The sequence below is a fragment of the Mauremys reevesii genome, linkage group 1 (genome assembly GCF_016161935.1).
Source record: "Mauremys reevesii isolate NIE-2019 linkage group 1, ASM1616193v1, whole genome shotgun sequence".
Taxonomy (NCBI): Eukaryota; Metazoa; Chordata; order Testudines; family Geoemydidae; genus Mauremys; species Mauremys reevesii.
In genome coordinates, this window is record NC_052623.1 from 115,099,708 (window position 1) to 115,127,301 (window position 27,594).

General features: G+C 43.6%; 1 protein-coding gene across 1 annotated transcript; it reads right to left on the reverse strand.

Moving 5' to 3' along the window:
• Nucleotides 1-18,511: 18,511 nt before the first annotated feature.
• LOC120405095 (60S ribosomal protein L7a-like) lies at nt 18,512-21,131 on the reverse strand. Its single transcript, XM_039538380.1, is given in 4 exon segments — nt 18,512-18,759; nt 18,762-18,963; nt 20,812-20,978; nt 21,116-21,131. Coding segments are annotated over 4 exon segments (588 nt in total). The 3' UTR covers nt 18,512-18,556.
• Nucleotides 21,132-27,594: the final 6,463 nt, after the last annotated feature.

A 27,594-nucleotide genomic window follows, 5' to 3' on the forward strand; every position in this document is an offset into this window, starting at 1 on the left:
GGCAGGTTGGTCATGGTAGTGGTGGTGATGCCAAGATAATGAAATTGCAATGTAGTCATGCATTTTTGTACACACACTGTGCAGACACAACAACAGGCAGGCCTGGAGGGATATTTGCCTAGGTGGTGTGGGACATGATGACACTGGCAGAGCTTGGAAGTCAGATGTGTAGGCTGAGGCTTGGTCTACACCTAAAAAACCAAAAAAACCCAAAACACACACAAACACACAAAAAAACGCACAAGAACTTAGGTAGACCTAGCTATGCCACTCAGGAGTGTGAAAAATTCATATCCCTGAGAGACATAGGTAAGCTGACCTAAGCCCCTGTGGGGACTTACTGTTCTGTCGACCTAGATACCGCCTCCTGAAAGGGTGGATTTACTACAGCAACAGAACCCCGCCACCACCATTGCTATAGCAAATGCCTGCACTATACTATAGTGCGGTGTAGCTGCAGAGATACCATGCCTGATAACTTACATGATGCAGTTGCATGCAGTCAATAAAAATGGCTTCGGCATATTAAAAACAAACTCTGTGGACAAAATTAAATTGAATGCATTATCAAAATGAGAAACACAAGAGTTTCTGCACTTGTTATATTAATCAGTTCATGGAAAAACCTACATTTTTAAAGTGTAAATGAAACTGCCATAGAGGTTGCAGTTTGCTGAATCACAGTACTACACAACCCAGGAATTACATGTGTTAAAGCATATTGAGTCAAGTTCTCTGCCGGCATAATTCCACTGATCTCAGTTTCTTTATGCCAGTAGAGAATTTGGCTCATTTTCAGGAAACAGACAATCACTTCCTGATCACCCTATTTGTTTGTTCTTCTTTCTCTCTTTGTTCTGTCTTTTACAGACTTTGAGCTCTTAGTGGCTGGGGCCTGCTGTCTTCTGGATTCATACTGCACCTAGCACATTGTGGATACTCCCAGAAACTTATACTAAATAGCAATAGTGAATTTGCAAGATACCATTTTATCGACAGCTTTATTTCCCCTCCCCACCTGCACTGCACTTCAGTATAACAGAAGCACACAAAGTGTTACTGAAATGACATCTTCATTAAAGAGGCTAAATGGCACAGCTGCTTTCCAGTCTGGGTTAGGCTTCTCCCTAAGGTTTAATTTGAATAGTTTAGCATGTGTTAAAATATACACTGTCTTGTCTATGCTAGACTTTTAGAAGGTGTTAGTTAGCAGGTGTTCTCTCACACCACGCCTTCAAATCCTACTTCAGACAAAGTCTTACTGATGGAATTAAGAATAAAAAACATGCTAAAAGACAGAGTGTCAGAGCCAGACAGACAGAGATGATAATTAGATAGATTGTATCCTAGTGTAATTACACGGAAGTCTATGGGAGTTACATCAAGAGTGAGGTGACCACTTTTTTTTTTCTTCTGATTTTCTATTTGGATCAGGGAAACTAAGCTAAGTTTACCCAACCCCCATTCAAAAAAAAAATCAAGTAAAATGGCTTTTGCAATCCCTTGAGGACATGTGGTTGGGCCATCTATGTAAAAGGAATAAAGCACTCAATTCAACAGTGATAAACTACTTGGAATGATTGCAAATCTACAGATACACCTAAAAAGGCTCATACTCATCTTTGATGGAAAGTTCAGACCCAAACCAAAATTCCAGCAAACCAATGCCAGCTCACAAAGCCTGTCTGAACTTGAACCAAGACTGATTTCAACTTCTACAGGGTTTGAGTTGAATGTGTGTTTCAGGCTTTGATTTTGTGAGTTGGACAAGGGAGCCTGTTTCCTTTATGCTGAGTGCAACTAATAACAGTTGTAAAGTGGTGCTGGCTGCCTGTCAGAGCATAATACTTTTATCCTCTGACCTTTCTGGGAGAAGCAGCAAGGTTAGAGTATATACAAACCTGCACATTTTTCCCACAGTATAACAGGGCTGCCCAGAGGATTCAGGGGGCCTGGGGCAAAGCAATTTGGGGGGCCCCTTCCATAAAAAATGTTGCAATACTATAGAATACTATATTCTTGTGGGGGCCCATGTGGGGCGCGGGGCAAATTGCCCCACTTACCCCCCCCCCACCCCCTGGGATGACCCTGAAGTATAAAATATTATACTGATGCAATTAATATTACACAAGCATAATTTTAGTTTTGATCATCTTTTCTGAGAATGATGGACAGTTTCCACGGTCACTAATTACTAGACAAGTACATTTTACATTCATATTTAGTCATCTTATCTGACTTGTAGTGGGCTCTCACTATCAACCTTTATGTTGAATTTAGGGTTATCAGATAGCAAGTATGAAAAAATCGGGATGGGGTGGGGGTGGGGGGTAATAGGAGCTTATAGAAGACAAAGCCCCAAATATCGGGACTGTCCCTATAAAATCAGGACACTTAGTCCCCCTAGTTGAATTCTACAATATCTCTGGCCTGAGTTTGTTATATTTGATCTCCAAATTCCATTAAGTTAACTTGGGTTATCATTCTCTCTGCAACATACAGGGCCATATTATAACCCCACATGAGAGTTTGGGAACAGAAGCCAACCTTTTCAACTTGGGACTAAAGTTAGGCTGTAAATAAAATATCTGATTTTCAGAAGTGTAGTTGTTTGAAAATCAAGCACATTTAATGTAGGTGCCTAAATACGGATATATAAGTGCCTAACTTTAAAGAGACAAGTTGGAAATGTTGGCCTCAGTTTCCATACATGGCCTTTGTCCCATTCATTCACACACACCAAGATGGCAGGAGGTACAACCCACTAAAGCCAAGAAAATCCTAGTGTCACAAAGACCTTGGGATACATGGGGCCTAATCCTCTAAGATCTTTGCATAAAAAACTCCCACTGATTTCAGGACTGGGTGCTTAAGAGGGACAGGGACTTTTGCATGGAGACCCAAGACTGCCACCTTTCCAATGGCTTCCCTCTTCCCCATGCTAAAGGAGCTACGTTGCCATGTAGCACCTGCTGACAGCAGTTGCCCAAAATAAACCCAAGCAAATGTATGGGGCAGGGGATGTATTTGCAGTCATATAGTGCTCTAGTCATATGGCGTATAGTCCTTGTTGGTGTGACCAACAGTAACATGTGGGAAATCTGCTTGCACCCAAAGGGAGTATGCTGCATCCCACTAATGCGCCTCTGGACCTACCCTTTAAACTGTAGAATTCCACCCGCACCCCGTGGGGCCTGTTTGTGAGAACATGCACACATCACCTGGGCCTCCTGTGAAGACTCTCTCCAGCTGCACAAACCCTAGCCCAGCCACAATTACATTGGCCTCACAAGTTCTCCAAAAGGACGTAGAAAGGAATATTTGTTACACCATTCCATAAATATGCCTATACCCCCTGGAAATAAGTGGAAATGAAGGCTACATCAGGTGGAAAAGCTATTTCATCCGTTATCTGGAGTAAGTAATGTGTTGGCTACATCACAGACACTGGGCAAATACCGTACAATGCATGTTACAAATGGATCTGCAAACATGAAAGTCACAAAACATATATTAGTACACAAAAACGTAAAGCTAGTTCAGGACGCTACCAAAAGAACAGGTTTAGCAAGACCCCCAGAACAATCAGGTTGGCAGTTAATGAAAGATGTAATTCTCAGGTCTCATCTCAGACCATCTGAAATGCCCCCACATCCCTAATACTAGCATTCAGAATAACAAAATAATCACATTTCAGCATAAGGAAAAATGTTTAATACACTTGTTATTGTCCCTGACAAAACACAGGCCTCAGTGGGTATGTCTACACAGCAAAAACAAAAATTTGGGGCAGCAAGTCTTAGCCCGTCGACTCTGCCTGCGCCTCTCATGGCGGTGGAATATAGGAGTCGACGTGAGAGTGCTCAGAGGTTGATCTATCATGTCTAGACTACACACAATAAATCAACCCCCGCTGGATCGATCGCTGCTCGCCAATCCGGCAGGTAGTATAGACATATTCTTAGAGTCCCAGTCAGCTGACCTGGGCTCACAGGACTCAAGCCATGGGGCTAAAAATAGCAGTGTAGACATTTGGGCTTGGATTGGAGACCAGGCTCCAAGATCCTTACCCCTTGCAGGTTTACAGAGTCTGAGCTCCAGCCTAAGTGTCTACAGCTTGAGCCCTGCAAGCCAGCATTCGGAGCCTGTCTACACTAGCGCTTTAAAGCGCTCAGACTTGATGCAGTAAGGGAGGTGATTTTTCACACCCCTGAGCCAACAAGTTAGAGCACTATAAAATGTAAGTGTAGACAAGGCCTAAGATCAATGTAAGACAGCTTAATTACATCAACCTAACTCTGTAAGTATCTACAGTAAACTGTAGCTCCCACCAATGTAACTCACCCACTACACCGATTTAATAACTCCACCTCCGTGAGAGGCGTAGCGCTTAGGTCAACGTAGTTAGGTTGACGCAGCATCAGCATAGACACCGCATTGCTTACATTGACTGTTGCTGCCTTTCAGAAACCATCCCACAATGCCCCGCACCGACAGTTAAATCAGTGCAAGTGCTCCTGGTGAGGACGTGCAATGCCGACACAAGGAGCGTAAAGTGGACACCCAAGAGTGATTTAATTACTGCCGTGGCTGTATGTCTAAGTAACTTAGGTCGATTTAATTTTGTAGAGCAGACTTGCCCTTTAGTCAGTTGACCCAGGCTCTGGGACTCACTGCCACAGGGTTTGGGGTGTTTTGGGGTTTTTGTTTTGTCTGCGTAGACATACGAAGTGAGGCTCCAAATAAGGAAAACGGCATTTTAGCTGTTGAACACTATCTCTGAAAGAACATTATTTAAATCCAGATTTCACCCATAATGTTTGATTCCTGACATATTTTTAGCAAATGAGGCACATGCTAGGGAAAGGAAAGGAATACACCAAATGGTTTCTGATTCTCTCATATAATTTAGTTAAGGTGGAGCATGCTATAGCCTGATAGCATATCAAAAACACACAGGGAGGCAAGCTTTACTGCGTTTAACATACCACAAAATGTGGCAGGAGTCGAACATTATGGGTGAAATCTGGAGCATTGAGGGACAGCACCAGCACAAGGCCTAAGAATTATAGAAGCCCTATTTGAGGATATACGTGGGGCTTAAATTGTGGCTAGGCCTTGTACTGGCCATTGGCAGAGATGAGAATTTCACCTTTAATACAAATCATTTTTTTGGGTGTGAGCGACACGACATACTGTTCACCAGGCCACCAGCTCCTCTTCATTCAAAACTCTTCCGAAGTTCACTCTGCTGTGTCTCCTACAAGCAATGAGCTAATTAACCACATTCAAAAAATTATTTGCTGGAGAGTGTAGTACATTTTGTTGCTTCTTTTAGACTGAGCTTACACCTGGGGTTCTTTGCATCTCTCTACTCTCCTGCACAAGGTCCTGGTGTACCACCATCTTCCCATGCCCCTCTGTCTTAGGGACTGACGGATACCTCTACCCCCTCACCAACCCTTTCTTCATGCCAGGGGTTGTGTGTGTATCCCATTCTCCTCTTTCCACAAGCTCTGATTGCTCCTCCTATACCAGGGGTTCTGTGTGCATCTCCATTCCTCCCCTTTCCCTGCAGTGGTCCCATTCCCCTCATCTCCCTGTGCCAACGACTGCGTGTCCCCTCCCCCATGCTCACACTGATTTTATAGCACAGGTTAGCATCAGTTATAATGCCTGAATTAGGGAAGTTATGAATTCACATTTTGGGGATTTGATGGGTAATAAATGCTGGCTGGTTGTTTCCACAGAGAACTGATAAGGACACCAGATACTGCGCGAGACATTTTAGAGCAGGGGTAGGCAACCTATGGCATGTGTGCCAACGGCGGCACGCAAGCTAATTTTCAGTGGCACTCACAATGCCTGGGTCCTGGCCACCAGTCTGGGGGGCTCTGCATTTTAATTTAATTTTAAATGATGTGTCTTAAACATTTTAAAAACCTTATTTACTTTACATACAACAATAGTTTAGTTATATATTATAGACTTATAGAAAGAGACCTTCTAAAAACATTAAAATGTATGACTGGCATGCGAAACCTTAAATTAGAGTGAATAAATGAAGACTCGGCACAGCACTTCTGAAAGGTTGCCGACCCCTGTTTTAGAGTATGCAGCCTGGCTATCAGGAAAGAGAGAAAGGGATCCATGCCAGCAGACAGGGGCAGATGTGCAGAGGGGCATCTAAGATCAGGAATAGGATCAAAAAGGAGAATCAGTGGGAACTAGTAAGGTTGATTGCTCTCAAATTATACATTGTGACCCACATTTCTGAAGTTCTTGAGCAGTTTTTATTTAGACAAATCTCTATTGAATTCACTGATATCAGAACTTTGATTCAAGCACTTTACAAACATTAGTTAATTAAGCCTTATAACAGCTCCGTTCACTTAACCACTGAACTCCAGCACACTCTGGGTTGAAATATGCTAACTGTTCAATAGTACACAGCAGGACTATGCAATGGTTTAGTTCAGGAAGCCTGAAGTGCTTTCTCCTTGTTATCTCCCTACTTTGCTTGTTCCAAGAGGTATCCTGAATACACCCACTCCACGTGACACCTCATCATCATAATCCTGATACCACAGAAAACAAAACAAAAACAATAAACAAAACAACCAGCTGCACAAGGAAGCACATTTACAGAGGAAAGATAAAACCAGAAGAGAGCATAAAATCTATTTGAGACCATTTTCTGCACTAGACATTAGACAGTAGATCCCAACGATTATGACATTTATTTCACAAAATCCACTTAAGTAGTTTGTTTATACACATATACTCAAACTAGTGCTGTTAAAAGTAAAATGCTGGTTTGCCAGGAGCCTCTTTGCCAGGCATTTATATCAACATAAAAGCCTGTAGTAATAAAAAAAACAAAAATACAAACAAGTGGTGTATTAAGGGTCTGAACCTGCAAGGTGCTGAGCACCTCAGCTCTTACTGATTATACAGAAACAAGCTGATAAGCACTGATATTAATGGGAGTTGAGGTTGCTCAGCACATGGCAGGAGATGTTCAGCACTGTATAGTCTTGGCTTTTGAGGCTTATGTCCCATACTGAAGCTGCATTTCCCCTCATTATTCCAGCAAGGCACCTACTCTCAGCCTTTCAGCTCCCCAGCTGTTGCATTTCTTGGGTGGAGACCCACGTCTCATTCTCTTCAGACTGGGGTATTTCCAGGCTGCACAGTTCCAGGCCTTCACTGTGTTATTCCCAGTAAAGACAGGTTACCCAAGCACAACTGCTTCCTTTCTCTTCATAGACACTGACTTTTATTTTTCTGGGGGTGGGGGGTGTTATATCCTTGGGGCAGCCGGTGTAGGAAGCAATCACTTGAGGCCAGACAGCAGACAGCTAACCAAAACCTCCATTTTATTTACAGATACAGAGAGCTCACTCAGCCGGTTGAAACCGGCTGAGCTATCCCTTAATAGTCTAACTCAGTTGCCATAGTAACAAAACCCATGACAACCAAATACACAACATATTCCTCCCCCCCTAATAAGAACATCCCCTAAATAAAACACACACTAAACTAGAGAAGGAGGGTAGACTGCCTCCATTCTCGGCTAAACCCTGGGGATTATTTTGCCCCATAACCGTGGGTTCGCCCTAACTAAAGATCCAGCCGATGAGGAGGCCTTCTGTCTCTAGGTGGATTACGGCGAACTTCTGGTGTTGTTGCACCCGAAAGTACTAGGGGCTCAGGGTCCGCAGCACGAATAGGTGAGGAGGTGGTATCAGCTCGTGCTGGGCAAAGGGGTATCTCAGCTGCCGGCAGTAATGGAGGAGAACAGTCAGGAACAGGTGACTCATGATTCGGTGTCTCACCAGGAGGGGTGAAGTCAGACCCCTCAACTGCAGATGGGTCCTGAAGACTGGCATGACCTGGCAACAGCTGATCTACGTGTCGCCGCCAGGTAAGATTCTCTGCAGTCCGGACTGTACAGGAAACAGGTCCTGTTTGAGTGATGACTGTGGCCGGGACCCATTTAGCTCTGGAAGTATAATTCCGAGCCAAAACTGGCTGTCCTGGGCTAAAGGTTCGGTCTTTTGCTCTGGGTGCCCGTCTGATGACTTGATATTGCTGCTGATGTTGCACAGTTTGTCTGGGTTCAGAAGGTTTCAGCAGATCAAAGCAAGTGCGCAGCTGTCGTCCCATCATTAGAAAGGCTGGGGAAGCCTGGGTCGTAGCATGAGGTGTGTTTCTATAGGAAAGTAAGAAGGTATCCAGACGCTTTTGAATGGAGTGTTGTCCCTTTGCTGATTTCAAAGCGTTTTTCATTGTCTGCACAAATCTTTCAGCTAATCCGTTGGTGGACGGATGATATGGTGCTGACGTGATGTGGTGTATCCCATTTGCCTTCATAAAATTTTGAAACTCCTGAGAGACGAACTGCGGTCCGTTGTCGCCACAAGTTGTTCTGGCAGACCAAAACGACTAAAGAGTCCTCGTAGTTTTTGGATAGTACTCTCTGCAGTAGTGGACTGCATTATAGAGACTTCTGGCCATTTAGAATGGGCATCTACTGCCACCAAGAACATGCTTCCTTCAAGGGGGCCAGCAAAGTCCACGTGAATACGTTGCCACGGGTTTTCAGGCCAGTCCCATGGGTGTAGGGGTGCCCACTGGGGTGCATTTCTTACACCCTGACATGACATACAAGCTTTTGCCTTCTCTTCAATAGCACCGTCCAATCTAGGCCACCAAAAATAGCTTCGTGCAATTTCCTTCATGCGCACTATTCCACAGTGACCGGAATGTAGCTGTTCTAACATCTGTGATCTCAGGGGTGGTGGAATAATGACACGCCTCCCCCACAACAAACAACCAGATTGGACCGATAACTCCGTCCGCCTGGACATGTAGGGAACAAGGTCGGGTGAGACCGGAGAGGTTTGTCGAGATTTTCCATGCATCACCAGGTCCATAACTTGGGATAATACTGGGTCAATGCGGGTTGCCTTCTTTATCTGAGTAGCAGTGATGGGTGTATTCTCTACCTGTTCAAAGTAGAAGATTTCCTTTTGGGCACTATCTTGATGTTTGACCGGTAAAGGCAACCTTGAGAGGCCATCTGCATTGCCATGCAGAGTGGATTTCCGATATTTGATTTCATATGTGTGTGCAGAAAGTATCAATGCCCAACGTTGCATACGACTAGCAGCTAATGGGGGAATGCCTGTGTAGGGTCCAAAAATTGATGTCAGAGGTCGATGGTCTGTAAGAAGAGTAAACTTTCGCCCAAACAGGTACTGATGAAACTTCCTAATTCCAAAACAATTCCTAATGCCTCACGTTCGATTTGGGCGTAGTTAGTTTCTGCTTTGCTTAGAGTGCGTGAAGCAAAAGCAATAGGTCTTTCTTCTCCCGAAGGCATAATGTGTGACACGACCACTCCCACTCCATAAGGGGAAGCATCGCAGGCCAATTGCAGGGGTAAGGATGGATCAAAGTGCGTTAGAACTTCAGAATTTAACAATGCATCCTTAGCTTTGTTAAATGCAACATCACAGGCTTCAGTCCACTTCCAGACCTTGTTCTGCCCAAGGAGCTCATGAAGTGGTTTTAGCAGTGTGGCTAACTGTGAGATGAACTTTCCATAATAGTTCAGTAGTCCTAGAAATGAGCGCAGCTGGCTTACATTTCGAGGTGGGGGAGCCTCCACAATAGCTTTAACTTTTGCAGGGGCCTTATGAAGACCTGCAGAATCGATGATGTGTCCCAAATATTCAACAGAGGGCTTGAAGAATTCACACTTGTCTTTGCGAACTCAGAGGCCATACTCTTCCAGTCTTTGTAGGGGAGCCTCTACATTCTTTAAGTGATCCTCTTAATTTCTTCCAGTGACCAGGATATCATCCAGATAGCACTGAACTCCTGACAAGCCACACAAGATCTGGTCCATAGCCCTCTGGAACAGGGCGGGAGCCGATGTGATTCCGAAGGGTAGGCGACAGTATCGATAAAGCCCCTTATGAGTCACAATAGTCAACAGCTCTTGGGACTTTTCAATCGACGTGCATCTGTAAATATGCTTGACTCAGATCAATCTTACTGAACTTTTGTCCCCCAGCCAGGCCTGCAAAGAGGTCATCGATGCGGGAAGCGGTATTGCTCTGCACACAACACTGGGTTGACAGTGACTTTAAAATCACCGCAAATCCGGAGAGAGCCATCTTTCTTCACTATTGGAACGATAGGAGTGGCCCATGAGCTATGGGTAACTGGTATTAGGACTCCATTGGTGACCAGGCGCTCCAGGTCTGCTTCAACTTTTGGCCTGATGGCATATGGCACAGTTCGGGCTTTCAGATATTTTGGTGGACTGCCAGGTTTAATGTTCAATGTCACAGTGATTCCCTTCATACTTCCCAAATCATCTCCAAAAACAGCAGCATGTTTCCTAGTATAGGGGTTAGACTGGTTTCTTCTTTAGTCATCCGGTGCACTTCTGCCCAGTTCAGCTGAATCTTCCCAAGCCAAGACCTACCCATTAAGGCTGGGTAGTCACCTCTCACCACAAACAGTGGCAATTTAGCCGCCTGTCCATTGAGCTCCACCTTAACATCAATAGTGCCCAACATGGGCACAGCTTCACCTGTATACGTCTTCAGAACAGTTTTTGTTGCCTTAAGCGGAAGATGCTGTAGCTTTTCCTTATACACAGTCTCAGGAACCAGCGAGACAGCTGCACCGGTGTCTAGTTCCATGCATATAGGTTTGCCCTCCAATAAGGGGGTTACCCAGTATTCATGTGAGCCCGCTGCCAAAGACAAAACATGCAATGGCACTTCCTCTTGTGAGGAGGTGTCACCTTGATCATCCTGGGTCTGCTCTAGGGTATGCAAGGTTCCTCTTTTTGTCGGCCAGACCACAGGCCTCTTTTTCTTTTGTTTACAGGCATACTCAAATGTGTCCCTTTTTGCCACAGTGTCGACACATCAGGTCCTTACACCAGCATTCTGATGCCTGGTGACCCAGCTTACCACAGCGGTAACATTCTTGACTCTGCACCATTTTGTGGGTCAGTTCTTGTGACACTTTTTGCACCCTAGGGGATGCACTGATGTATTGTGCCTCCCTTGTAGCCAGTTCCATGGAGACAGCAATATCAACAGCCTTCTGTAATGTAAGCTGAGCCTCTGTCAGTAGGTGCTTCCGTATAGCTTCACTGCAGAGGCCACACACTAACCTGTCACGCAGGGCATCATTTAACATCTCTTTAAATTCACAGTGTTCTGCTAGCTTTTTTAAAATGGCTACAAATTGTACAACTGTTTCATCTTCCTTTTGGTCTCTTTTGTGGAACCTATATCTTTCAGCAATTACCAGTGGTTTTGGGGAGAAATGAGACCCCAGGATTTCCACAATGTCACTGTAAGATTTAGTCTCAGGCTTAACAGGGTGTAGTAAGCTGCGTAGCAGAGAGTAGGTTTTAGCCCCTACAACAGTTAAGAATATTGGCACCTTCTTCGCTTCTGTAATGTCATTTGCAATACCAAAAAGCTCAAAACGCTCAGTATACACATGCCACTGCTCTGTATTCTCATCAAAAGGCTCCAGGGGCCTGGTCAGAGTAGCCATGATTTTTAGTTTCACTTTCACAGTCAGTGCAAACAAGCAGCTTTTTTTCTTTGTTTGGTCTTTACCTTGACTTCTACTTCCTTCTGTTACTGGAGCAGCACCAGGATCCCACCCTCGTCGCCAGTGTTATATCCTTGGGGCAGCCGGTGTAGGAAGCAATCACTTGAGGCCAGAGAGCAGACAGCTAACCAAAACCTCCATTTTATTTACAGATACAGAGAGCTCACTCAGCCGGTTGAAACCGGCTGAGCTATCCCTTAATAGTCTAACTCAGTTGCCATAGTAACAAAACCCATGACAACCAAATACACAACAGGGGGTGTGTGCGCTCCACTCCTTCTCCATCCCGGGGTCCTGCCCCCATCCTGTCCCCTCTCCCAAGGCCCCATCCTTGCTCCACCAATTCCTGCCCTAGCTCCAACCCCTCGCCCGAGACCCCCACCCGCCCGCCACTCACTGCTCTTTGCCCTCCCCCAAGCACCTCCCCCAGCCACCAAACAGCTGATCGGCGGTGCCACCAAATGGCTGACTGGCGGCACTGCCACACAGCTGTGACTGGTGGGTGCTGATCACCCCCTATTTTTTTCCCCCATGGTGTTTGAGCTCTGGAGCACCCAGGGAGTTGGTTTCTGTGTTTCTTTCAGAGACAGTTAACATTGTGACTTTCCACACTTATGGAAACCACACTGCTCTTTTTATACAAGCCTATTTTATTCTTAAGGTAAATGCACTGCAGAGAAAACATATTAAAGACAACAAAAGAACCTACCCACATGCTAATAAGCTTATCAGAGCTCACCCCATCCTAACATAAGCTCTGGCAGGAGCAGTCCTTCCAAACCCTACCCAAAGGATTTCCTTGTGGATTCACAGCTTCTGCTTAGAACAAGCACCCAGTCTTGTGGAGCCTCAGTAGGCCCAGTCCTTTCAGCCCTCCTTCCCTAAGTACTGTGGCCTCCATGGACCAGGGATCCTGTCAGTCTGCTGGATCAGGAAGGAGGCCCTCAGTCAGTTTAAAACCAGGCTATTTATCCAAAAATCCTTTCTCTGTCTGTTGATCCCTAGAGAATCCAGTTTGAACTAGTTAGTGCATAGCTCTCCAGGAGGTGCAGAGGCTTCAAAGTGCTGATCACTGAAGAAATTACATGAGCATCCCCCTCCTCTTAGGGGAGTTACATTAGGGCGATCACTCACATATTCTCAAAATACCAGGCATTCTGGTACTTGTGGGAATGGTGTGTCCCACCCCCACCAATGTGACCTCACACACAATGTGAGTACAAGCTCACACTGGTCAGAGGACGCTCTTTGGAACATCACACTGCTCTGCCTCCATTGGCATGAACTCATGCATACAGTGCATGTGAGGTCAGACTGGCAGGAGGGAGGGAGCACCGTGCTTTTCAAAATGGCATCCCCTCTCCGATACTGGACAAAACCACATCTGGTTTTGTCTCAGTACCAGGTGGAGGACAAAGCACCGAAGAAGAGGACTGTCTGGTTTAAAACTGAATGAATGGCCTGCCTAAGTTACATACAATTCCACTATAACACATGCACAATTGCATTCTTAATACAATGGACCCACAAAGCTTTAAACTTAATTCAGTAAAGTTCATATTTCAGGAAATGGTCAGTCTGCCACAGCTTTTACCTTTGATGCTACACCTCAGCATCAGCAATAAGTAATAACTATTTTACCCTGTGTTGTGTTGTCGTCTCTTCAGCAGGTCACATCTGACATGAAAAACTTTGGTTTTGAAGAAACAGTGTGTAGATCAGGGGTCTCAAACTCAGTTTACCTTAGGGCCAGTGCCAGTCCTCAAATCCTCCCAGCGGGCCAATAATGTCACTCATGCTGCCCAGAACCCGCCCCCCAAAACTCTGCCCCTACCTGCCTAGGGCTTTGGGAGGGAATTGGGGTGGGAGAGGAGGTCTGGGATAGGGGATTGGAGTGCAGGCTCTGGGAGGGAGTTTGGGTGGGGGGGGTCTGGGGTGCAGGCTCTGGGATGGAGTTTGGGTGCTGGGTGCAGGCTCTGGTCTGGGGCAGGGGGTGGGGATGCAGGAGGTGGGGGTGGGTTTGCAGACTCTGGGAGGAGTTTGGGGGCGGGAGGGGTGCGTGGGAAGGGGGAGGGGGTGCAGGCTCTAGGAGGGACTTTGAGGGCAGGAGGGGGTATGTGGGGATGTAGGCTCTGGGAAGGGGGAGGAGATGAGGCGCTTACCTGGGGCTACAAGGCTGGGGGACCTCTGCATGCTGCTGCCCCCAGGCACCGCCCTTGCAGCTTCCCATTAGCCGCAGGGGCACTTGGGGCAGGGGCAGCACGTGGAGGCACAGCCCCGCCCCACCCCACCTCGAGGCAGCAGGGAGGGGCCAGCAGACACTGCTCAGCTCCACTGCGCTGCTGGGGCCCCAGGTCATTGCAAATTGCCTGGGCAGGGGGAGCGCCCAGGGGCCGCAGGTGGGGCCAAGGGAGAGACCTGGCCCCAAAATTGCTGGAGCCCCATGGGCCACATTGGGGAGGTTCGCGGGCCGCAGATGGCCTGTGGGCCATGAGTTTGAGACCCCTGGTGTAGATGCTGATTTTCTTTTACGTGTTTTTATGCAGATGACAGAATAAAAGAACAGGATGTAAAGAATAAAAGAACAGGATGTCCCACTTCCTGTAGCATAGCCTTTCTGTCTCATTTGTGGTAATAGGATTGTGCCCAACAACATTCTAAGCAATTCAAGTTTTGCATATATGCATCTTATGTTTTCTTTAAAATCATTCTCATAGATCTGCTAAAAGAGGAGTATGAAAAGTCTTATAATTAAAAAAGTAAAAGATGGCAACTAGAAATATGTGTGCAGTAGCTGTGAGTTGGGATCCAATATAATCTATGGAAGATTGATTTACATTGTCTTAATGCCATACTGCTTATTGACTGGTAACTCTTCTTTTGAGATTTTGTTCCAGATTCTGTCTGCATGTTTGAAATTTAAGTTCTTTATAGTATATAGATCACATATGTATACGTGAAATAAATGACGGAGCTACTTAGCTATAATTGGATACCACAGACATACTCCTGGAATGCAAAAAGGTACAATTAATTTAGTCCAAAATGTTAGTATTTAAATAATATACCTTATAACTGGAACCTTCTGTTGCCATATTTCATCTTTCAGGAATTAAAGAAATCCTCAAGCATTAGCAGAATGACTTTCCCCTAGTCTAATAATGTTAAAAGGATTATTCTACAATAATGGAAGGACATGGAAAATGTATCTACAATAACCTGACAGACCTTGCAACAACAGTCTCATACACAAATATTGTATTTGGAATAAAAGTTAAACTGAATTACTTTAATGCAATATAGAATCCATTTCTAAATTTCATAGGGGAAAATCTAGAGACTTGGGGAAGTACAGATAGTTGTTTTATAGTGCTATGTGTGAAATGTATACATGAACATACAGATCAATACAATGTAACATGCATGGGCCTGTTTGCTGGGTGGGAGTATTTTTATTTATTTCTATATTTGCATAGTTATACTTTGTTGTTACATGTTGTACTGCGGGCCAAAGATTATTTTCTTTATGTGATTATTCATATAACCCAGGCAAGCAGGACTGGTCCTGTATGCACCTTTAAGGACTGAGTATATGTTTTTATATTTCATGCATGCTTTTTTGAGAAGAGATTAGTTTTTATGTTCTTAGTTGTTTGATTAAAACATGTCTCTTCTGTAAAATTAATAAACATTTTATAAATGAAGCTATTTATCAAAAATAGAAGGTAAAACTACTCCTGAATAATGAATAAAAACAATGACAAGTCAAGAAAAAGCCCCAGTGAAAAAAATAGCACCCTCATCGTTGGGACATTTGGGGTGAAATCCTACTTCAATAGAGCTGGAATTTCACCCTGGGTTCCTGCACTCTCCGAAACTATTAAATTATATCTTCTTATGTAAAAGGGCTTCTTGCAGCGGCCTGTGTCAAATGGAATCTTTTCTGCCTACACTTGGGAGAATAACAGAGATGAAGATTATAAGTGTCTATGGCTCATGCAGGAAGTTTCAGTATTCACTCCTGGAGTCTTGTTCAGAAGGGTTCTCCATGGATTATAAATTTCAATCAAGGGTCTAAGTTTATCTCTGATATAACTATTCACCTCAATGGGGACACATTAGGAATGAACTTGGCCCAACATGCCTTCTCGCTCTGCACTCTCAGACTTGATGACTGCAATGGTTTAGACTTCAGATTATGAAGCTTTGCAAAATTGTATCTACATGATTTTCAGCTACTTTTAGAAACACCTTATTATACATGATCACCTAGCCAAGTTATATTTGGTAAACGGGAATGGCTCAGGGTCTTGATAGCGAAATATGAAGCTTTTCACTGTAGGTCTCAGATTCAAATTTGGAGTAGGTCACTAGTGCTCAATAGTCATTGTTATCCAACTACTGTTGGTCTATGGTCTATGTGAAAAGCATTAGAGGTATCCATATCTGGGGGAGCATGGTCTACATCAGTAGTCTTCAACCTTTTTACGCGCAAGATCACTTTTTGAATTTAAGATCAACCCAGGATCTACCCAGCCCCTTCCCCAAGGCCCTACCCTGATCACTCCATTCCCTGCTCCTTCTGTCACTAACTCCCTCCCTACTCACTTTCACTGGGCTGGGGCAGGGATTTGGGGTGCAGGAGTGGATGCCGACTGTGGGCTCTGGGAGGGAGTTTGGGTGCAGGAGGGGGCTCCGGGTTGGGGCAGAGGGTTGGTGTGCAGGAGGGGGTGTGAGGTGCAGGCTCTGGCTGCGAGGCACTTACTACAGGTGGCTCCTGGTCAGCGGCACAGCAGGGCTCAGGAAGGCTGCCTGCCTGCCCTGGCCCCATGCCGCTCTGGAAGGGGCTGGCTGCTGGCACATCTCTGTGGCCCCTGAAGGCGAAGGGGGCAGTGGGTCTCTGTGCACTGCCCACGTCCGCAAGCACCACCCCACAGCTCCCACTGGTCGGTTCCCAATGGTCCTGGGGGCTGGGGCAGCACAAGGAGCCGCCTCTCCCCTTCCCCCATAGGGTCCACAGAGACATGCCAGCAGCTTCCGGAGCAGTGTGAAGCCAGGGCAGGCTGGCAGTCTGCCTGAGCCCCGCTGCACTGCCGGCTTTTAGGAGCTGGAGATCGCAATTGACAGGCAGAGGCTCCAGGATTGACCAGTCGGTGCCCACTGGTCTACATCATAACCAACTACCCACACAAAATACAGTAGCACCATCAGTAAAAACACCAAGGAGCAAGTAGACCTAAGAACAGCTAATACCAGGTCAGACCAATGATCCATCTAGTCCAGTATCCTGTCTCTAACAGTGGCCAGTGCCAGATGCTTCAGAAGGAACCAACAGAGCAAGCCAATTTGAAGTGGTCCATCACTGGTCATCCCAGCTTCTGCCAGGTGGAAGTTTAGGGACACCTAGAGCATACGGTTGCATTGCTGACCATCTTGGCTAAGTGTCATTGATAAACCAATCCTCTATTAACTGATCTAATTATTTTTTGAGCCCAGATATACTTTTGGCCTTCACAAAATCCTGTGGCAATGAGTTCCACAGGTTGATGGTTGCATTGTATGGAGCACTTCCTTTTGTTTGTTTTAAAGCTGCTGCCTATTAATTTCATTGGGTGACCACCTAGTTCTTGTGTTATGTGAAGGATTAAATAACACTTCTCCATTTTCTACTTCATTCATGATTTTATAGATCTTTATCATATTCCCCCTTAGTTGTCCCTTTTCCAAACTGAAAAGTCCCAGTCTTATTAATCTGTCCTCATATGGAAGTTGTTCCATACCCCTCATTATATTTGTTGCCCTTTTCTGTACTTTTTCCCAATGCCAATACATCTTTTTTTGAAATGATGCAATCAGAACTGCGTGCAATATTCAAGATGCGGGCATAACATGAATGTAAATAATGGCATTATGATATTTTCTGCTTTATTATCTCTCTCTTTCCTAATGGTTCCTAACATTGTTAGCTTTTTAACTGCCACTGCACATTGAGCAGCTGTTTTCAGAGAACTATCCACTATGATCCCACAATCTCTTTCTTGAGTGGTAACAACTAATTTAGACCCATCGTTTTGTATGTATGGTTGGGATTATGTTTTCCAATGTGCATTGATAGGCAGTGCTCACTGGCAGTGTTGCCTATAGTTACAGCACTAGGTCTCTGCTCACCCCACCTCCCACGTCTCTCACTGACCGCTGTCCTGCCCTGTGACAGTCTGCCCTTTGGTGGAGGGTTGACTCGCCCTCCAGTGAGGTCATGAGTTAACTTTATCCCTACTTGGGATAACAGAGTCTCAAGGAAAATATTGGGTCCCCCGCCTTCATGAATGCAGGGTGAGAGTGAGGGCTTCCGCCCATGTATTGACCCCGTCGCCGTGCCTCCGTGGATCACAGCTTAAGATGCCAGATTCAGGACAAACTGCTGAGAAATAGCGCAGACCCATCCCAGACTAGTGGTTATTCTATCATTAGATATACCAAGCCAGTAACAAAGTAAACTTCTGTCTCACCGCACTGGTTAACAAGAAGTCAAAAATGCAGTCTCCAGCTGATCAGTGGGCTGCTGGTGAGTGCTAAGCACACACTGTTTTTTTCAGCACCTATGGTCTGGGCCCTAGCCCAGGGCCCCGTAAGAAGCCACTAAGTCCAGCACTCAGGAATGTATTAAAGCTGCCTCCCTAGGCCACTTCCTACCCATCAAAGTCTCACAGTTTGACTCACACTAGTAAAGAAAAAGAGTAACTGAATCTTCAGCCTTTCTAGGCTCAACAGGCCTCTCTCCCTTCCCCAGTGCCCGGGAAAGGCTTCTGCAATGCCCTTCTTCAGGAGGTTTTTTTTTTTTTTTTGAAACACTGGTTTAGATTTTATTTTTTATGTACAGAAAAATGTAAATCCAGTACACTTAGCCCAGCTTGGTGGCTAGTTCTTTAGCCTTGGCTTTCTCAAGCTTGGCAATGCGAGCCACTGATTTTGGCCCCAGCACATTACCACCCCAGTGACGACGGATCTCATCATATCTGTCATTGTAGTTGGTCTTGACAGCCTCAACCAACTTGGCTAGGGCTCCTTTATCCTCAGGGTTAACCTGTGTAAAGGCAACACTGTGCAGGTCTTTCTGTGGACCAGCCGCCCCAGTCTGGCCTTGCCCTTGATGATACAGTACGGAACTCCCATTTTGCGGCACAAGGCAGGCAGGAAGACCACCAACTCAATGGGGTCTACATCATGGGCAATCACTACCAGCTGAGCTTTCTTGTTCTCTACTAGGGTAGTGACAGTGTTGACACCAGCTCTGAGGACAGGTGGTCTCTTAGGGTATGTCTACACTACCAGATTAGTTCGATTTAACTTAATTCGAATTTGTGGAATCGATCTTACAAAGTCAAATTTGTGTGTCCACACTAAGGACACTAATTCGACTTTGTGAGTCCACACTAACGGGGCAAGCGTCGACATTGGAAGCGGTGCACTGTGGGAAGCTATCCCACAGTTCCCGCAGTTCCCGCTGCCCATTTGAATTCTGGGATTTCCCCACAATGCATGCTGGGGGGAAAAATGTGTCGAGGGTGGTCTTGGGTAACTGTCATCATTCAACGTGCTTTTGGACGTCTCAAGGGGAGATGGAGGAGCTTACTGACTCGCTCGGATCTCAGCGAAACCAATATCCCCATTGTTATTGCAGCTTGCTGTGTGCTCCACAATCTCTGTGAGAGCAAGGGGGAGACCTTTATGGCAGGATGTGAGGTTCAGGCAAATCACCTGGCTGCTGATTACGCTCAGCCAGACAGCCGTGCGATTAGAAGAGCCCAGCGGGAAGCGCTGTGCATCCGGGAGGCTTTGAAAGCTAGATTCCTCAGGGAGCAGGGTAACCTGTGACTGTTCAGTTTCTTTACAGAGAAGCTGAACCTGCCCCTGCTTCAGTTACTGTTGACTTTCTTCTGCGGTTACATACCCCGTTCACCACGTTTCCCCCTTCCAACACACGTTTAAAAATAAAGTTAATGGAACATTGTTAATTAACAACGTTTTCTTTATTAATGAATTCGCGTTAAAGGGTTGAAACAGGGACGCAGACTGTGGTGGGTAGGGTGTGCAGTGATGTTAACACCGCTTCTACACTCGAGGAATGATAGGCTCCTGCTCCTAGAGCGGTCTGCAGTGCCGGACTGGTTGTTTCAACGGAGCCTGCCATCCCTCCTTTTCAGGACTCTGTGTGCGGGGGCTATGTGACCTTGTGGCGGGGGAGGACGGTTACAGATTCCCCTGCTGCGTGGCTCTGTGGTCCGGGACAAAGACTGCTGCATAAGTTCTGTAACCGCCCTCCCATGCCACAAAGTCACATACCCTCCACCCACACAGAACATGGAAAACACCTCCCAGACCGACCAGGGTGCCTACTGACTGCACTGTGTGTGTGACCTGCTGTTGATCCTGCCCCCATGTCTGTACCCTGGTAAAGGTGACTGTCCTATGCAATTAACAACCCCCTTCCCCCTCTCCCTTCACAGACAGTCTTCTGTAGAAAAACTTGACGGAAATAGTAATTAACAGCAAACTACTTTTAATAATCAACTACACAGTTAGGGGATGAAACTGGGATTGGGGCTTCGGTGAGCGAGGAAGGGAAGGACTTCTCAACATTTAGGGAATGAGAGCCTTCTTGTATTTGTGCACTCTGCAGGGGTGCAGTGACAGTTTTCACGGCCCCTGTCACCCCTCCTTGTTACTTTGGGTGAGGGGGGTTTGGGACTTTGTGGCGGGGGAGGGCGGTTGCAGATACAGTGCAGGGGTGCTCTGTCCTCCTGCCTGCGGTCCTGCAGAACATCCACAAGGCGCCGGAGGGTGTCAAATTTTCCCTGGGCATTTCCTGTGTGGCTGGTCAGAACATCCAAGCTCGGACTGCTGTCCAGAGCGTCAACAGAGTGGTGCACTGTGGGATAGCTCCCGGAGCTACTAAGGTCGATTTCCGTCCACACATAGCCTAATTCGACATAGCCATGTCGAATTTAGCGCTACTCCCCTCGTCAGGGAGGAGTACAGAATTCGAACTAAAGAGCCCTCTAGGTCGAACTAATTAGCTTCCTGGTGTGGACGGGTGCACGGTTAAGTCGAATTAAAGCTGCTAAATTAGACATAAACTCCTAGTGTAGACCAGGCCTTAGTAGGAGCATCCCCCTTTCCTGCAGCTTTCTGCTCAGCACGAGCCAGCAGCCTCTGTTTCTTCTCTTGCTTGGTCTCAGGTCTGTATTTGTGAGCCAGTTTTAGAAGCTGAGTAGTAGTTTCCTCTCCCTGCCCTGTCAGCCCCTTACTGAGCTGCCTGGCTCCTTTTTAAGATCCACTGCCAGATGGAGCATGCACTGTAAGTGCAGATGGGCAGGGTCACCTTGGCCCAGCGTTGTTTCTTAACCCTTTCAGTTCCCCTGTTGGGTTTAATACACCCTCTGCATTACTTCATAGTTACCAACATTGAATTTCATTCTGTTAGCACCTTGAGCATCCAGCGGCACCACTAGAGAGCCCAAATTCCCCTCTCATCCTCAGAAGCCACCAAGCCAGTTCTTTATAGATAAATAGCAGATACACCATTGGGAATCCCCGTTTTAATTCAAGTTTTGGTACAGAATAGCTCAACCCCTTTTAGTCATTTAGATGTACTTAAAATACACGTATCCTCTTGGACCTTTTACATCAGTCTGGTGTCTATGCTGCACATCATGACCAGCATTTTTATTGACTCAGATTGTGAGACATATGGAAAATTCATAATAGAAATCTTGGTACACCAATTAGAACTACAGGCTTTCAAAAAAGAAAAGAGACAAATTAAAACAGATATCAGTCAGTGGTGAGTTGTATATTTAAGAGAGACTCATCTCTTTTCCAACTCCAGCTTGTCAATAGTGAATGACCAGATCACAATTAATTCTCTGTTGTAATTTTCCCCTACAAACTAATACTTTCTCTAAGTTTCTAATAATCACTGGTGCCCAGAGAGACAGCAGGATAAGAAAAATGTGATGTCAATTAATCAATTGATGCAAGACTGGAAAGAGTTCTGAAAACCAGGCAAAACACTGCACAGCAACTGAGAAGCTCTTGAACACCAGAGGGCAGGAGATCATCTTTTAAAATCTCAAGTCCGATTCAATAGTAGCTCTTTAATTGGATCAAGAGTTCTACAGAGTAGGGAAAATGCCTGGTCAGTCTTGGTAAATGTCAGGATTTTAAGTCCCCTACTTTGGCCTAGATCATTTCTCCAGCCCTAGATCATGTCTATTTAATTAACAAAATATCCTTTTACTAATATTGACCTATATCCTCGCTTCTACTATCTGATTGGTATACCTAGTAAGTAGTCTAAGTAAGGGGGCTTTGGTGAAATTAGGCTATACTCTTTCCACTCCTTATCAGGAGTTTTACATGCTCCCTGGTAGCATTAACCCTACATCATCCTTCAGATTAATCACGCTTCCTTATAAACTTCATGCTTAACTGTAGGTTTCTCACAAGACTCTCAGTGGTTTTACTCTAGACAGCTGGAACCAGTAACCTGGGTAGAGGCAAAGCCTTTCACAACTGGCTGTATTAGGGAGGAGAATCTTCCCAGGAAGGCATGGACCCCCTGGCTACTCATTGAGAACTAGTGTCTTTGCTTCTTTTTAATAAAAATACTGGGTTTGAGTCAACAAAAATCTGACCATTTGGAAACTGCACAATGATCAGTCACAGCAGACTGTTCTTAACTCTCCAGGTCTACACTTCAAAATATACATACATGTGCATCTTGTTAAGCAGAGAATTGTTGGTTCAAACAATTTAGAAGCTGTGCTAGCAAATCCAGCAGTACATGTAAGTTGCAGCAGCCAGTTATTTTCAGGTGTTCTTTTTATTTCCCCTTACCCTCCTTAAAACTTTTTGTCCTAGTAAAAATACGGAATTGGTGATATTATGTATACTGTGGTACCATAGAATGGCCATAGTCAGGATTACTGCTATGTACAGTAATGAACACAATGGTTGATATGGTCCCTTCTCCGGAGAGCTTATTTACTATCTACTTTAAGATAAGATGCAACAAATGAGGATAACAAGGAAAGGGAGACGAGAAGGACAAGGGTAACAGTAATAATATGACATTGTTACAGAGGATAGCTATGTGCTGAACTTGATAGATATTGTCGAGCCCTTACTCACACTGGTAAGCACTTACTCAAGTACTTCCATTGGTATAAATCACCATCTAGCCTTTAACGACTGATCTGTTATCATTGTTTTTCTGTTATGTTATAGAACAAATTAAATTTCTACTGCAGAATAGTATAAAATAGGTTTCTTAACAATTTTGTTGTAATAGTATTAGTATGGTTTAGTCACCAGAAAATTATGATGTCATTAGATGTTTTGAAAATAACCCGGTGTTTATTTTCTCTGAGTTTTCACAGTAATTTATGCATAACTATTTACTTTTGTGAATGTTACTTATATTTTTAAACTAGCCCCCATAAATGCACCTGCCAGCTCATACTTTGACACTCAGGATACACTGATCACCTTTACTTTCTGACTCTCATGCATAGTATAGTATGCTTATTCCTGGGTTCAAAGAACTGTAGGAGGATGTTCAAATTTTAACAAATCTGTTTTCAGTTTTTTTTTAAATAATCCAAACATTTCTGTTCAATGTAAGTTTTGTAAGCACTCATTACTCTTTGAACAAATCTAAATTTGGCTCTCCAGCAAGGAAACTGTCCCCAGGAATATAATCTGTCTCTCTCTTTTTCTGCATCCTTTAATTTTTAAACAGGAGTCTTCAAACATCATTCAAAAAGTAATTCAGTATATTTTCCTTTAAAAAAAACAACACTGCTTTTTTTTTTGTTTAGTGATGTGATTTATTGAAGAATCTTTTGATGTTCTGTAAGCAGATTGAACTGCAGCTGGAGAATCTGTTGTTGAAACTGGCCCCTTGAGGGCCTTATCTCAGGATTTTATTACCCAAAACATCTAAAAATCAATCAAATATTTCCCAGAAAACACTCAAAATCAAGATGCCTACTCAGGTTAGATAAGAACAGTGTTACACATGATCTCTTTTATAAAAGTTTCACATTAATCTCCCAAAAGAGAGAACAAGTCAAGGTAGACAAACAGTCCTTAACATATTAAGAAGTTATAAAAAGGCACATAAGCTGTTTATGTGAGGTATGACTAAACATGTTCATATACTCAATCATCTTTAATTTGGATGGTATGATGTAAATATAAGGATCCCACAATGCTCTATAAAATTATATAATACATGAGAATCAGCCACGGCTGAAATGCAGCAACTGACAGGGCAAGATGAGATTGCTGTTAAATAGTGAGCAGAAAAACAGCACATTTAGGATAGTAAGACCTTAAGCTAAAGCTTATTGAAGCCAATGAAATGAGTAGAAAGACTCTGAATGAGCTTTGGAGTGGTCCCCAGGTAAACATCTTAACACTTCTTTTCAGTTATTTGCAGAATTATATTTAGCATACATTCTGTAGCTGCAAACTATTGCTCCAAAATGTCACTTTGCAAGTGCATCAAGTCTGGAAGACTGATGACATCCACATGTGTTGCCACAGAATGATACTCAACATCAACCAGTATGGCTACCTCCAGAGAGAAACTTTGCCATCACTCTAAGCTCTTGCTCTTGGTAAGGAAATTTAGTAGCATCAGGCTGGGTACATCATTCAAATTCCCCCTGAATATCTTCTGAAGAAGATCTTTGGTAATTAAATACATGAAGGTTCTTATCGTCATTTTAAGAAATCACTTAAAGATGGTAACATTGCTGCTGACATTTGGAAATTCTGGCAGCTTATTGAATTGAGTGGAGAACCATTGTCAGGAAGGGAATAATGATCTTTGAGGAAACCACATTGGTAAGTCTCAGACCAATTTTGATTCCAGGCCATCTGGGATTTCTTCCTCCTTTCCTATCACCTGGGTGCTATACTGGGAACTGAATCCCCAAAATAAAAACAAACAATATTTACATTAATTCCAAAATAAATGTATAATCATAGAGGCCAGATTCCCTTCTCCAGATCCGATCTTTTCTATTGTTCAGAAGATGCTGAAGAGTCAGAGTCTGGCCACAGCTGAGAATTTCCTCAGCAGATGGGAGGATTGAGAAAGGTTTTGAGCTCAGCCTAAACCAGCACAGTAGTTCCAGCATCCACCACCCTTCCCTTTGGAGAGGGGGTGTCTCAGGATTAAGACAGCAGCCCTCTGCTGGTTCTGAAGTGGCAAATTATATGGTTTCTACAGAGACATGCTCAGGTGGTGTAAAAGAACCATTGGTTTGCTGTAACTCATGTCATGGCTGTCACAGAATCAAACAGCTGTACCAGCTTCCCTGGCACCCTTTTCCTACCCCCCACCTGAACAGAGCAGATGTAAATAGAGAGAGGAATCTACCCATGTGCATATTAATATATATTTAAGCACTGAAATGTTTTATATGCATGGTTTAATTCTTTAATAATGAAACTGAGAAAGTAAATAAAGAGGTATGTAATTAAATAATTTTGAAGAAATTATAGAAAGGAACCCAATCAATGATACCTCATTATCTCATGCAATTATGTGAAAGTTAGCAATACTTTGATTTACTGATACAAAATGTGTCTGCTGTTCAAGGACAAATTTTATAAAGTAACTGCAAGAGGAAACCCCTATAAAGACAAGAGCCAACTACATATTTATCTTTTTTAAAGATAAGAAGAGTTAGTTTTCCCATTTAAAAGTTTTAAAATATATGCAGACAGAGAGATTTTGTCCTTTCTAACTGGTACAGCTATGGGTTTGTTTTGAAAACTATGGTTATGTTTGAAATGTTATAAAAGGGGGTGGAGGAATCCTCTCACTGTAAGTGATAAGAAAAAAAGAATATTTACTTTTCAGTTTGTTCTTTCATATTTTTAGATGCATTTTGTATGCTTTTACTTTTCTATGGTTTGATATTAACATTTGAATAGAATAAGGATTCATTTAATGTATTCTGAAACATTTTAGTGATTTTTAAGTATTTTTGTTTTTGAAAGGGTTAGAATGTGAAAGATTTATATCATGTTTAGCTTTAAATATTGACTCAAATTAATTAGGCTTTATTAATAATGTATGCTTTAATTATTTATTTTGAAGTATAGAGGGAAATTACTTAAACTTTGATCTTAAAATTGGGGGAAAAATGGATTTTGTGCAAACCTGGATGTCCCAAACACAGAAATTTAAAAAATGTACTTTAAATATTCAGAAATTGAAGAATATGAACTATTAACATGTATCTAGCTCTAATGTATGTAAAGTTTCAGGACAATAGATCCCTGAATTGCAAGTATCATTTGAGAACAAATGCCACCTGCCACTAAGCTTAATCTAGACACCTTTTTCAGGCAGTTAGTCAAAGTCTTATCAACTTTATTTGTATATGCAATGCTTCAAAAAACGTGCAGCCAAAACTGTAAAAGATTCCTCAGGCAACTGAACCCAGAAGAGGGCTGATCTATAATGTCATATAAATCAGTGAAAGACAGACATAACAAAGGCCTGATCTCTGCAAATCTTATTGTATACCTGCCCCCAAATTAAAACAGTACGAGTTATAACTTCAGGGCTATATAATCACTCAGAAACCTGTAGAATACCAAAGATATACAACAAATATGAATAGTCACTTACATTTATCATGCACAAATGTTGCATTAAAAATAATTTAGAACTTATCTAACTTTACTTGCTGAAATGAATGTTCTGCTTGCATCTAACTCTGGGAATATTTGTGCTCGCAAGAGCTTAGTTGCTCCCTTTTCAACAGATTTCACTGGATGTTTGTTATGGTGTATGCGGTTCAATGCCTTGGTCTTCCATTTATAACTCCTGAATTAACTCATTCTCTAGGTTTTTCTACACTTTTAATAACCTCCAGCTTTTCAATATTATCAATTTATTTTATTTTATTTGTGAGATCAAATGTTTGGGGAAGGGTTTGGAGGACGGATAGACAGAGTTACTAATTGTTCTATCTTAAAATAGTATCCTCCTTCCAGATAACCCAAGCATTGAAAGATATCTGAGAACTTACTAGTATGCAGTCTGTGCTCTCTGTTTGCATTTTGGTGGCTGGCATATAGATCAAACATTTAATTCATTGCACGATTAAGTAGATTTTTAGATGTAGCATAAGTTGTACATCTGCATTTACTATGTATTAAGTCATACTGTTTTTAAAAAACCACATTGTAGGTCACTTGTACTACTATTTTATTTAGAATATGAAACAAACATTGCTTTGTATTTCTGCACCTTTTCCTTAGCTACTGTACTATATATTACAACCCTCCCCCAACAAAACAAACAAACAAACAAGGAATTGTGTCCCAACATCCTATCTGAAGACTATAATTCTGCCATTAAGGTTTACCAATATTTGCGCATCTACAACACTTTACTCTGCAGTCACTATAAGGAAATTTGCATCATGGCCTTACTAGTTTCCAGTCTTGGCCTTAATACTATGACATTCTTTTGAAAAATTATTTTCCCCCATCACATTTATGGCACACTTGACCTAATGCCAAGAAAATATTTTACTTCACATTCCCAACCATAGCTAGCCACTTGCTACGTGGATTAACTGCTCAGTTAGTGTTGGGTCACTTGTGAGCCCAAATCTTCCTTTCCGATTTCACTGCCTCTGGACGTCCATGGTTAATATTTCAGCTTAAATAATAAAAGCACAGGTTGAGCTAGTCTAATCATTAATACCTAATACACAGCAAGTAGTGCAAGTGTGCTATTGCTGGGGAAGGATTTCAGCCCTCATTCAGTATTCCCTGGACCTTTTAAACTGAGTGGTACTTGGCCCAGTGTGGCAGCCCAGGCCTCCTCACAATGGGGGTAAC